The sequence below is a fragment of the Musa acuminata genome, chromosome BXJ1-7, assembly GCF_036884655.1.
Source record: "Musa acuminata AAA Group cultivar baxijiao chromosome BXJ1-7, Cavendish_Baxijiao_AAA, whole genome shotgun sequence".
NCBI classification, from domain to species: domain Eukaryota; kingdom Viridiplantae; phylum Streptophyta; class Magnoliopsida; order Zingiberales; family Musaceae; genus Musa; species Musa acuminata.
In genome coordinates this window covers 38,220,470-38,234,211 of record NC_088333.1, presented here as the reverse complement: position 1 = coordinate 38,234,211, position 13,742 = coordinate 38,220,470, and the positions used below count along the sequence as shown (strand labels likewise).

The following is a 13,742-nucleotide window of genomic DNA, read 5'->3' as shown; positions in this document are numbered from 1 at the left end:
ACTCATGACACCTCTATCTCATCACTCACATTGAAGAGGAGTGTACCTTCTTCAAAGATATACTCACTCATTTTTCTTAATATCATATTGATTACTGCCCCTGACATCTATCTCTTCTTCTTCTTCCTTTCTCTTTTTGATTCTACCTTCGTTGGTGGCCATGCGAAGACTATATATAATGCAACAAATCATCTAAGACACTCCATTGAGATGAGCGGCATAAACCCATCAATAGAAACACCCATCACATGCCTTGGGTTTTCTTAATGATCCATATATTAGATTAGATGTGCTCTCATTAGGTGGTGAGATCGAACATGTGGTAACCCAAAATAATTATACTATCACGTGTAGGTAAAGCCAAAGAAAAAGAACAAAAGAGCAAAGGCAATTCGTATTTTACGCTTTCATTTGTCCATTGCATTACAAAGGAATAGCTTTTTTCTGTTCTCTATCACTGTTTCAAAGAAATTTCCTTAATATCACTATCATAAACATCACCTATTCCATATATCAATAACAACTTTAACACTCTTTTTTTATTTTTTGATGAGAGAAAATTATTAATAGTTAAATATCATGAATACAAACTCACCTATACTTTGAGAGTGAGTGTATATATGCTAAATTATTAATAATTAATAGTAAGTGATTTAACTATATATATGCTAACTTATGCTTCCAAATATGTAAATATAAAATATATTTAGTTAGTCACATATGGACCTGACTTAGTGTCAAATATGCATAGTAATTCTTTTTTAATAAACTAAAGTTGTCAAATATATATATATATATATATATATATATATATATATATATTTTAAAGTGATGTAAAAATGCGGTGAGCGTGGATCGAACACGCGACCTTCAGATCTTCAGTCTGACGCTCTCCCAACTGAGCTATCCCCGCTTTATAATTATTTTTTATATATAATATATATATATATTAATTTTCTTATAACATGAGAACATTTAACATCACAGTCAATATTCATTTTGGAAATGGACGTACGAGATTGCATCCCAGAGAGGAAGATCATCACGTGATGGTGATGATGCCTCTTGCAAACAAAATCTAGCATTACAATTTTTATTATATAGTTATAATCTTATGATTGTAGATAACATTATATTATAATTTTAAAAATTATATTAGCATCCTGCAAATGCTAATATAATTTGAGCATTATTTTTTGAGCATTTTAAATACAGCATCTAGATCAAATATAATTTAAAAAATTATCAAATACTAATTTATATTTGAAATATGTATTCACTCTCAATCCACATTTCAAATAGCATTAACTTTCCTAAGCATATGAAAAATTTATAGCTAAGAAAAGAAGATATTGATATATGCATGTTTCCAATCAAGCTCAAAATTCTCTAACTTACTTAAGTATATGAGAAATTTGGATTCAATTGGTTTTAAAACAAATATACTACTAGTCTAGAGGTAAGTTCTCTAAAATACACCTATATTTTAGGTATTTTTTTAATTAGTATCATCATCTATTTTATTTTAATTTTCTCAAATAGTGATCTTGATTTTTAAAAAAATATCCAATTTGTGCCTCGAAAATTTTCTCGTCTGTTACATTATTTTTTGGCCTGTTATAGTGTTTTGACCATCATAATAAAAATATTGTAAGACATCTACTCATGTACATGATCAATGATTTAAATGGATTTTCAACCTCAATCAAACATATTGTAAACATAAAAAATATAATATCATAATATGTCACTTAAAGTGTTTTTCAATAGTATTTATAGTGTTTTTAATACCTCAATAAAATACTGCAAATTTATTGAAAAATACTATAGCAGTTGAAAACTGATAAAACAAATAGGCAAAAAAATTGATGGGATAATTTTTTAGTGGTATTTTAGGTATTTTAAACTATTTGAGAAAAAAATAAAATAGGTGTATCATTTAGAAAATACATAATATATAATTATTTTCTCAAGAAATAATCATTCAAAAAAGTACCAACAAAGATTAGCATTATTTCATTAAAGATTCGCATCAGGCACTCGAAGGATCTAAAGAGCAAGGACAATAACAAATTTATAAATAATAACAGAACTAGCCAACAAATTAAATCATTCCCTCAGCTAAGATTTATTCACCCAAATGAATTAAATTTCATACCCAAAAAAGTTAAGAAATGTATTTAAAAACTAGTTGATAAAAGATTATTTGGTCGATCGTGGGACCTTTAGGCTAGCAAGGATTATCTACCTTGGATGGTAAGTGTATCTATACCGTTTTACCCTTTCAGAATTCCTGAATTCTAAAAAGTACTAGTGAGAGTAAAGGAGACCCGACGGACTTATAAGTCCTTGGTTCTTATAATCCTCAATCAATATAGGATTAAATAACTTTATCAGTACTCTTTCTCATAAGGGAGCAGGTCTCGGGCCCTTCTTTTAATGATCGACTATTGGTGTGGTCCGTAGGCTCGCAAGGAATTATCCGTTTTGGATAGTGGGCGTACTCATATGAATTTACCCTATTAGAGTTCATAAGCACTAAAAACCATTTCTGAAGGAAAAGAAAATCTAACAAACATGCGAGTCATTAGATCTCGTACCCTTCAACTAATATAAAACTAAATGACTTTATCAGTAGTAAGAACAATGGAAAAAGTGATTAAGAAATTCATGTAGTATATGTCAGAAGATACAACAACGTCCGTATCAAATGTAACTACTTTGTCCATCATAGAAGAATACTTCGACACTCGACTATATTAAATAGTATGATTAGCATAAATAATAAAATTTGGGATATGGATGGCTAATGGCCCGCAACTCTATCACATTGATCGGTTTGGTATCAATTATATTTTTATGTTTAGACTTATAATTTAACTTAAGAGAAATATTAAAAGCTAAGCTTAATCATTAGATACATTGAATTGGGAAAAGGCATCATAAAATGATGCAATAAAAGATTGCATTGAATATGATCATCATGAAATGGTGCATGAACCTTTGATTATATTCATTGAATGAGCCCTGTCAACTTTACTCTCCGTGCATATAAATAGATAGGGATTCATGTAGTAGTGTGGTGAAATAAAAAGTCAAAGACTTTATACACCTCCACAATTAAATACCACACACACACTCTCTCTCTCTCTCTTCCCCCTTGTTTGTAGTGGTCGATCCTCCTCTCCTATTAGTTTCTCTTCATTACTTCAATGCTCTTCCTTCTCTTTGAATTATCTTATTTTATGTTCCTTAGCAAGACATTTACATATGATTATGTTCGAAATCATCGAGATATTATTATATAAATATAATATAATTGAATAAATATCTATTACGATAACATCGTATAGTATGATCTAATTATCAGTATAATAGTTCAACTGTCTTTTCATGGCCTATAATAATATAAATTTTTATTTATTAGTATGAAAAATTGAATAAAGAATATTGATGCATAATTGGACCTATTAGGTTTGCCAAAATGGATAAGTTTCAACTACATCATAACAAAGAAAAGTATATAATCAACTGTAAATTGCTTACAATAACATGAATAAATAAGTTACTGTTGTTGAGATATAGGATTGGTTAGTGCATTATCATATGGGTGATATGTCTTAGAGTCCACATATGGATGCCATATATGTCATTTAACATAATAAAATTAAAAATATAAAAGAATGATCATTTAAATATGATCAAGAAATTAATGATAGAGCTACCACCATTAATGGTGTCTCCGGAGAAGTATCTAGGATTGTGCCTTGTGCTTCAATGTTAATTGAACCTGTGGTCACTTGTCCATTGCCTATATTAAAAATCTTGAACGTAAATTTTAGGTCAATCCTCTTCATACAATCTCTTTTATTAAGGAGTTCATGAGCTAAAACTGAGGACACATTACTTCTTACAAATTATATTTTGATGTATCATCGTGTAATTCATAAGGATTAATGTGTATTCATTTTTAACTCATTAATCTTTTAATGAAAAAGATCACAGGAATAGAATTGATCTGAAATTTATGTTTAAGGTTCTTAATATGAGAAATGAACAAGCGCGCACAGGTCCACTTAGCATCAGCCTCCTAGGCAACTTGACATGGGAAAAGTTAATTGCTACAACTAAACCATCGTTGCCTCCAGCAGATGACTACCTCTGTGAAGCCTTTAGTTGTCGAGCATCCTCATATCATCTTGTGTGGAGTAAATGTATAAGACATGAATGAGAGAGAGAGAGAGAGAGAGAGTCTATTGAAATGATAAAAGTAATAAAAGAAAACTTTATCTTTTGCATCAAATCTATTGAAATATTAACGTAAACTTTATGAGGAAATAGGATACGAGTTTAATACGTCTTAGTTAGGATACGAGTCTTTGCTTAGTGGAAGTTGAAGTTTTAATCTCAAGCCTATTATAAATAGAGGGCATTATAATACATTAAAGGAAAAAAAAAAAAGAGAAGAAAAGATGTCTCCCTAAAATGTGAGGATATATACCTAAAAGATCTAAATTGTTGCTTTTTAGAACATCTAAATCAAATTTTAAGTAGTCTAAATCTGAAAACATGTCTCCCTGATATTTTAGCTTACCTTCTAGAAGGATTTTTAGTATTCTCATGACGTTTTTGAAATGATTGTTGCTAAATTTTATGCAATTTTAAGCCATAATTATCTTCTGCTTACAAGTACATCTTAGCAACCGGAGATCATTATAGCCATATTATAACAGCTAATTGCAATTCTGGCTTAGTTACTCGGTCTAATTTACTTTCATTGAAGAAACGATGGAGCCAATGAGGTTGTTAGCTTTTGTCTAGGACTGTGCTTTGTGTTCTAGTGTTAGCTGGACCTGTGCCCACTTGTCCATTGCCTACAGTAATAGAATCTTGAACACAAATTTTTGGTCATTCATCTTCGTATTAATGCTTTTATAAAGGAGTTAATGAGCTGAGAATGAATCCACATCAATTGTTATGAATCACGTTATGAATCGTTCACCATGTAATTCGTAAGAATTAATGTGGATCCGATTTGAGCTCATTATCTCTTGAATAAAGGAGATGGTAGGAAGAGTTTCGATCCAAAATTTATGTTCCAGATTCTTAGCGTACACAATGGACAAGTGTGTAGAGGTCCACCTGGCATCATAGCATTAGGCGCAATCTTAGGTAACTAACTAGGTCGTTAATAGTATCGTCTCAGCTTACAAGCAAAGCTACTACAACTAACACTAACGTAATATGATCCAGAATCAAAATCTAGCATCGTGTATACCGAGGTTTAGCATAATGGTGGCTCCATGCCATACCGTGTCCCCTATAACTTTCACTACATACGATCTATGTCAATTCTATTATCGTTATACACAATAGTAGTTCGACTTATATAAGCACGTGTTTTTTCAGAGGAGCGCATGTCATCTTTAGAAAAAAACTTAATAAGAAGTTGAAAGAACGGTGATTAAAGAAATTATATCATTCTTTTAAGATATCGTATGTTCTTGACATTTGGGTTAGCAAATACGATGTAATGTAGATTAGTAAGTATTAGAACAATTATTATGGACTTTCGAAGAAATTTTCTTTTAATTCTTTCTATATTTTTTTAAAAACAATAAGTAATAAAAGATGAGATTTGATTTTAGAATCTTACGTTATACTGTCAAAAATTTTATCAGTTTAAGTTAATTAATTGATACATTTATTTATTTTTCTATATTTGTTATAAAAAAAATTATAATAGTATATTTTCATTTATGCCTCTCACTAACAATTTGACCTTTTAGTCCTAATCCTCCAACCTATTGACGGTTGTATCTGCCGTCTTGTGCAAACCCATCTATGACGCAGAATTAATCCGACAGAATGTTGCCATAGGAAGATATAGTTTACCAGACAAGCAAAACAGTAATAATTGTTACATTTAGTATGACGACACTGAACAAATACCAGCATATTTCAGCTTCAGCTGATGACATTTATTGGAGACACTGATTCAGTAAATTATATTTACTGACACTACTGCCCATACAAACTATATATTTTTACAAAAGATTATCTATTAGGAAAAGAAGAGCCTTCGGAAGAGGGTCCAATGCCAATAAAAACTTAAGGAAAATTATTCATCTAGAGGTATCCATTCCAGTTCTACTTCGATTTCTCCAGACTCGACATTTTGCAACTGTAGAGAGACCTCTTGTTTTAACTTTCCATCAACAATGTTGACGATGCTGTCACTAATAAGTGCATTGTCACTTGTTTTTAACCACTTCCCGATCTGCATGTTTCCAAGAAGCTCGGGATCCCCAAAAGCCATGGCAGATGTGATCATAGGCTGGAGGTCAACCTCAGCTTCACCCATTATATCGTCGGCGGAAAATACATCTTGATCATATACTTGCTGTTTGAAGGAGAAAGGAAGAGGAAGTTAGGGATCATGATTTATGGGAGTAACTGCATGTGCTTGTAACAGAAGAAATTTAATTTTCTTTTCTTTTCTTGGCTTACTCAGATCAACAAGCTTTTGATACAAACAGACAAAAACAATTACAATGAACAAAAAATGTTCCTTGCCTTGGATGAGTAATAAAAAATGTTCCTTCCGAAGAACAAAAAAGTTACATAAACTAGTCATTCAGTGAGTAAAATTAAAATATGATGTAAACGATGTGATAAAGAAAGAAATATCTATCGATCAAACATATTCAAACTAACCAGTTTCAAAGCGCCATATGTTTGAGGAACTGACAGCGTAAGCTCTTCATTCCATATTGGATTTAAGTCGCTCGGTTTTACTGTTGTCTGGGCCTTCTGAAGCAAACCCCATGTCAAATTAACATTTGGGAAAGAAACATCAAAACCAATTTAATATCGAGGCAGTTATCATAAATATATCAGATTAAATGCCCAAGGATTTCAGCTAAAAATGGATAACTCGCCTGCTCTCCAAGAGTCAAGACAACATATGGATCACTGCTAAACATATCTCTAACAGCTAAATTTGAGCCTCTTACAACCTTGACCTTCAAATCCCCAATGAATTCCCTCATCTCTACCTGTGATCATCACAAGAACCTTATGACTAGGTTATTGCCAAGGACACAGCATCTGATGCCTGATAAAGCATACAAACAAGTAGTTTGGCAAATGCAGAATTCAGATGGTGTAGAACATGGCAGTCCTGAAATTTTGTTTACCCAAGAAGGAAGCAGATAAAGCATGACTTACAGCCTTGTTTGAATTGTTGGAATCAATCCGGTAGTTTAAGCTCTCTTTGGGTTCTACATAATTGAAAGACATCTTTGAGGACACAATACGCAAGCTTGGTTTCAAGAATTCTTGTGACTCGTACTTAGACCTACACAACAAAAGAAAATGCTTGTGCATGAGCACTTTTCTTGCTTATATACAGTATTCACTCTGGTAAAGACACCACCTGATGAATTTGCTGCGCTCCTCATAACTTGAGTTTGACTTGGGTTTTGGAAACCGCTTGGGAAGAAAAGCCTCATAGATTGAATTAGCATAAGAGTTCCCACCAACCTCAATCATGGATTCAATGTCAGCATCAGACCATTCATCTAATGTCACTGACAGAACCTGAATGTTACAGCAGTGAAGGGAAAAAAAAAAATCATTAATCAGTCATTACAAAATTCTTTTCGTAAGTTGTTCAAATTCAAGGTAATATATCCACAACTCCTGAGAGAAGGAAATAAGCATCTCACAGGACTTAAATTGTGGATGGTTCCAGGTCATTTATAATTTGTCCCTTGGAACTAAATTTCTCTTTGAACCTGGATCCAAGCTCTAGACTATACTTCTAGGTCATATTTCTGTTCAACTAATCAGCTATATACTAATTGAATTTAAAAAGACTAAAATGTGATTAGTAGAAAGCAGCACATTTTTCATCTCAAGTAATTGGAATTCAACAGTAAATAGGCATTATGTTTAACATAGGCTGCCTTAAGATAACAAGAAAACTCTCATTGTTTTTTATTTGGGGAAACCCCAGCTTTCATGTAAAGTATAATACTATTCAATTTTTTGCCTCAGATGAAAATGTGTTGCTGGTTAACTTTCATCAAAGCAAGTAAATGAAACTCGGTTTACCAGATCTAATTGGTCCAATGCTCAAAATGCCCTAGGTTAAACTGAAAAGCTTCCAATACCCCTCGAATGCCCTAGCTCCCAGTACCAGTCCACTGCCCTGTAGGCTCATCTGCCACCTAAAATTTAAACCTGCAGGACCATCATCTCATGTTTTCTCCTAGACAAAGAAGCCTCGGTCCACCACCTTGGTGGCCCACCAGCAGAGAAAACAATAATAAGAGCAACATAGATAAGGTCTTGTTAGCTCCTGATTCTAGGTGCAACATAAGAGACCACAAATGTATTAAATTTATTTTATAAAATAACATAATATACCATCTTCCAACATCACCTTCATGTCCCACAGTTGAGTAACATAGAAGCAACCTAAAACAGTAAAAAAAATTGCCAGTTTTGCTAAAGGATTGAGGATCAAAACACCATCGGGAGATGGCATAAGGGAAGACAAAGGGAAAACTGCCAGAGAGGAAGAATGTGAAGTGCAATAAGTATCTGATGTCGGTTGGAAGGAACAGAGAGTGATGGTGATGGTTACTTAAAGCGGTTCCTACACTACATACTTGGACTAGTAAAATTAAATAAAACTGTAACTTAATATAAGGTGGGGACCTTACGGTAATAAAGCGATAATGTGAATTTATAGCACAATTTTCTCTTAGTCCTTGCTTAGCACAATTTTCTCTTAGTCCTTGCAAGTTAATAAACACATGAACCTAACCAAGTGTCAGTCCTGACAACTTGAGTGTTACCTTTGAAATGTCTGTCCCAAGACTTCTATGAATGTCACTACACTTCAGACATATAAAAACCCCAATGTTAGCTGACCTGCAATGACAAGTGAATGATCATTCAAAAATAATCATAAATTCAAAGTAAAATTCTAGAATTTTCATAAAAAATAGTGCTTAACAAAGTAGTAGATATTTCAAACTTGACACAAACTCCTAAACATTTGTTAAATAAAAATTGAAAAACAAATATTAAATTTACAAAAAGCAGCTAGTTCAAAGTCCAATAGAAAGCGATTAGCCTGATGTGGAACAATTCATGTGAAAATAGTTAAATTAATATGGTAAATTTTCAGTTGACAAGAAACAAATATGCAGAGGCCACCGACAATAGTGGTCAGACCTATCTTATTGTTGTCTTTAATGCATCCTAGAACATGAAACTCCTAATTATTCTTAACGTATAACAAGAAAATAATATTCTAGCAAAAGTTTCTTTATCGAGTTCATACTATAAACCATTCTCCAACTACGAACAAGCAGTCAGCAACATTACATAGTAGTTAGAGTAAGAAATAAAATGACATGAACTAGTTGCTGTCTCATAATTACAAATCCTTGATGTTCTTCAATACAAAGTTCCATATTTGGTTAAGTTCTTATCAGATTACAATGTAGCATGCTGTCTTATATACCTCAAAAAAATCAGCACACACTGTCATCTGCGTTGGACAGAGGTTATTGTTGGATGCTTCCAGATATGGGTCATATACCTACAAAAGTATTTGGAAACATGTACTATCTATAATTGTGCTGATCTATGGTAGACAAATAAGACACATATTCTGTCTGGTGCTCCTCAACATATTGAACATCGGTGAGTGGTTATTTATATGAGACTTGGTGTTTATAATATTATGATTGTGAATATCTCCCTGATGTTCACTTACTATATTGGTGGTGATGAATCTAAATGGTCATTATCCCTTCACGATGCTCCTTCTATATAATTCTTGAAGGAGTTTATCATGCATGCTCTTTTCTCCATTTGCTGAAAAATCGTAGTAATCCTTCACTCCATAAAAATGTGAGATTTTTGGATGGTTAGCCCCTAATAACAAGATTTTAACTGAGCAAAATCTCAATAAGAGAGGTTCACCATTTACCAAGGCAGCTGCTTTTGTAACCCAAATGAAGGAATTTGTTCATCATCTCTTCAACTCCTGCCCTTCCATTAGGAACATAGGAAAAGACTTATACAAAATTAGAATATCTTTCTGTGCCTCAATCAATGACAACTCTTTGAGTTTAAGGTTCAGATTTTAACAAGTTACTAACTTGCCTTTAGTTGGCTCTCTCACAGAATACATGGCTGACAAGAAAGAAACCCACTTTTGTAGTTAGCATAATTCAGAAGACAAACTTAAAATGAAGATATTCTACTTTCTTTATCCTTTTGAGTTTTGAGTTGATGCTTATGCTGCTAGATGTGCACGCTTGTTGATTTTGGTGTTAAACAAGTTCTGCTTTGGCAGCCACCTTCACTATCACCATTGAATTTTTATTCTTTCTTTTGCCTTTTGTTTTATATTTTATTCATCTTCAAATAGATTTTGTGTGTCTCTTTGATCCACTTTCCCCTTGAACAAAGAACATCGCCTTTGTATTTTCATGTGATAGATTGTCATGCTTTTTAAACATATAACATGATGACAGATTGTCAAAATTGTACAAAAATGCATCCCTATATATGCAACTCTTAACAATATATAGGAAAAAACGTGTTGTATAGTTGTCGTGTCTTCCCTTTCCCCTAAAGAACTAATAGATATCACGTCTTGCCATACTTTGTAACATTTAGCATGCCAGTATATCCAGTCTGTATCCCATGTGTGTGTCCATGCCACATAGATGATTCTCTGTTCTCTTAGTTTCATTCAGGGCTTCTTAGATATTCTTGGTGGGCCAGGAACCCAGCTATCTGTAAAGAGTCTCACATGCTTATCCATAATCATAACCTCAATCAATTAATTGACAGATTATACCAATGCATTCAAACAGCAAGTACAAAAACAGAAACAAAAAGAAGTTCCAGGCACAGTTGATCATAAATAGTGACCGCTGCTAAAGACAACTATAATTGATTATCCCATACTAAAAATTTAATTAACATAATAAACTTGTGACTTGCATATTCTAGATTTTAGATAACCAAATTTACTACTTACTGCAATACATCCATGGTGAAGCTTAAGTATTCGCAAACATGATAAATAGCGGTACTTACGCCCATTTTGGATCTTGAGCACCACAGTCAGCACAAATGCGATTGTCACTCTTGAGCATAAGCTCCTTCAATTTCCTCATTTGACCTGTTATAATGAGGCACTTTAAATGGAAGCTAGCTTCTGGTTCAAGTATAACATATAATACATTTTAAAATTCTCGAAGTCATGACTATCATGCTTTTATATAATCATGTGCACAATATTCTACATGAATGAGACATTTTTTGCATGCACTTTAGCATTATAGAGCTACATCACTTGTTCTGCAACTATATATTTGGGATGTAAGTGCATATCCATGTCTGACAATAACTTCTAGTGAGGTATAATGTAGAGAATAGAGATAACTCCTAAAAGAGCATCAATCAAATTCTACATAGCTAATACTTACCACTATAAGCAATAAAACATAAAATAAGGATGCATAAAAAGCAAGAAAGACAGAAAACAAAACAAATAAAACATCAACACCATGTCAAATTGCCTAAGCCAACGAGTTTTAAATACTTTGACTCTTTAAAAGTATAATTTGCACTGTAAATGGTGATGCACAAAAAGAATGTAAAATGCTACAAGTTTGTTATCCTGTTTTCTCTAATCAGACTCCTCGAATAACATTCCCCATCTTTTTAGAATAATCTAATATTCAAATAAACCAAAGGTCATCAAAATTGCACTCCACATATAAGCACGTAATTCACATTTTCAAGTTCACCATCATACCTCATACCAGAAGGTACTAATGCATATTCCCACATAAATAGAGTAATACAAAATTTGCTGCCCACCTACCTGATTGTCAATTGTGACAAGCAGCAGAACAGTGAATTGCCCTTATTCCAAAAAGGCATACAATTTCCCCACTTACATAAAGTTATCCTAACGAAAACACATGTTCCTTGGTATTAAAGAAGTTAGACAAAATATATTCAATCTTTAAGGTTCTTTTTATTCTTTGTGAAAAAAAGAAAAAAATAATAACACCAGTTATGTGTCACTGATGAGTAACAAATGGCACGGAATATCTTTATATAAACCTGAGGCAGGCTTTTCAGGTCTGTGGTAGCCGTTGCTCATTTCCACCTTGCAAGAGATAAAGTTTAACACCAAAGCCAATCTTTATCCACAACGTCAAAGTACCAAAAGCAACAAACAGTTCGACCTGATACAATATAAAATCATATACACAATAACTCAGCTTTCAGAAGCAAACATATTTCCTTATAAGAATCAAGAACAAATGGTGTATGGACAAAATAAAAGCGTATGATAACATAATGTACACAGTACACAGTAGTAACATAAATTAGTATAAACCCAAAGCCATCGAATTGAATAATCTTAGTAGTTCATAGTAACAGGAAAATAACATAACAGTATGAATGAAATCTCCGAAAATTTTCATTGATAGGATAAATTCCGAAACGCATGTCGATGTAGACATATATGATCATATGCTCTCCATCCTTCAAAATTAATTATTAATCTTTCCTTCCCTCAAAATTATTTCCTATCGGACTTCAACAACTAATTACGAAACGAAACAAAAAAAAAAATCAGACTCTTGATTGCAGGACAATTTTCCCTCCTCACGAAGAACAAAAAGGTCAAAATTTGGAGATTTTACCGTCTTTTCGCCCAAGAAAAACAAGATTGCGGAAGAAAGGCTTTAACAAACGGAATCAGAATACACCGGATTAGGCGGTGAAAAACAGATTGGATCTTCAATGTACCAAAGATTGGCTAGACAAATCAGAAACCCACACACAGAACGAACGCCAGGTCGGATCAATTCATACAAGAGAGTCAGACTTACCCCCGGATTCGAACCCCGATTGGGCGAAATCTTCAACGAAGAATGCTTTCAAGAGACGCAATGTTTTGGGCCGCGTCGCATCGGCATTTATTGGTTCGAGAAGGTTTTCTCGGGGACGGAGGTTACAACCTTCCGTGCCTTTTTATATCGAACGGTTCTGATGCACCGACTAGATCTTGCATGGAAATTAACCCGGGCCCGGTTCGCGTCCATAACCACATAAACCAACCCGAGCGGCCAAACGAATTCGACCGCTCCCTCTCTCTCTCTCTCTCTCCCCCTTCACTGTCACTGCCCGTCTCCGAGCAACAGAAATCGGTAGAAATTAAGTTCATATTAAATTGAATTAACAGCTTTTTTTCCCCTTAATTTAATGCTACTTCTGTTTTCTTATTACCATCTCCTTAAAATGACGAGTAGATGATCCGGCACGAATCTCAATGACCACTAAAAGTCTGATGATATCGTTTGCAAGTCTAGGATTAACACAAATTGCAAGAACAAATCATGTCTTTTTGGTGCTATTTCGAGGTATGAGCTGCTGAGATCGGAAGCTTTGTCAACTAAGCTATAGTTTGGATTGTTTATCCATTGGAATATTATACATATTGCAAAAGAAATATGACAGCTTACACAAGAAAAGTAGAAGGCCAACTGAGTTCACAAATTGAGTACATCAATCAATTTTACCATGCAAGAAAATTGCATTTGGTCCAAAGAAAAGGAAACTTAAGAATGGAGATTTTGTTGGGAAGCAATAACAAGTCCTGTCATATCAAAGGTCCACATTAC

General features: G+C 33.4%; 1 protein-coding gene and 1 non-coding gene across 3 annotated transcripts; both read right to left on the bottom strand.

The window, feature by feature from the left end:
• Nucleotides 1–840: 840 nt before the first annotated feature.
• TRNAF-GAA (transfer RNA phenylalanine (anticodon GAA)) lies at nt 841–913 on the bottom strand. Its single transcript has one exon. It is a non-coding gene; the product is annotated as a tRNA-Phe (tRNA).
• A 4,958-nt stretch (nt 914–5,871) lies between these two features.
• Nucleotides 5,872–13,079, bottom strand: LOC103992366 (ADP-ribosylation factor GTPase-activating protein AGD12). Of its 2 annotated transcripts, none has more exons than XM_009412036.3 (9): nt 12,951–13,079; nt 12,172–12,296; nt 11,134–11,218; nt 8,868–8,943; nt 7,439–7,602; nt 7,231–7,360; nt 6,942–7,058; nt 6,718–6,813; nt 5,872–6,403 (listed from the first exon to the last, which is right to left on the bottom strand). In XM_009412036.3, exons 2-9 carry the CDS (start codon nt 12,209–12,211, stop codon nt 6,122–6,124), a joined length of 990 nt encoding a protein of 329 aa, XP_009410311.2. In that variant the 5' UTR covers nt 12,212–12,296; nt 12,951–13,079; the 3' UTR covers nt 5,872–6,121. The 2 variants fall into 2 exon arrangements, with proteins under 2 accessions (XP_009410311.2, XP_065048839.1); XM_065192767.1 differs by lacking the exon at nt 12,951–13,079 and adding an exon at nt 12,762–12,900.
• Between the last annotated feature and the right edge of the window lie 663 nt (nt 13,080–13,742).

What these genes read in the sequence shown, in the direction of transcription:
- LOC103992366 (XM_009412036.3), bottom strand. Translation starts at nt 12,211, where the DNA reads ATGAGCAACGGCTACCACAGACCTGAAAAGCCTGCCTCAG. An exon ending in GAGCGCAGCAAATTCATCAG is followed by an intron (nt 7,361 to 7,438) that starts GTGGTGTCTTTA and finishes TTTGTTGTGTAG; the next exon opens with GTCTAAGTACGAGTCACAAG. An exon ending in CCAACAATTCAAACAAGGCT is followed by an intron (nt 7,059 to 7,230) that starts GTAAGTCATGCT and finishes TGATGATCACAG; the next exon opens with GTAGAGATGAGGGAATTCAT.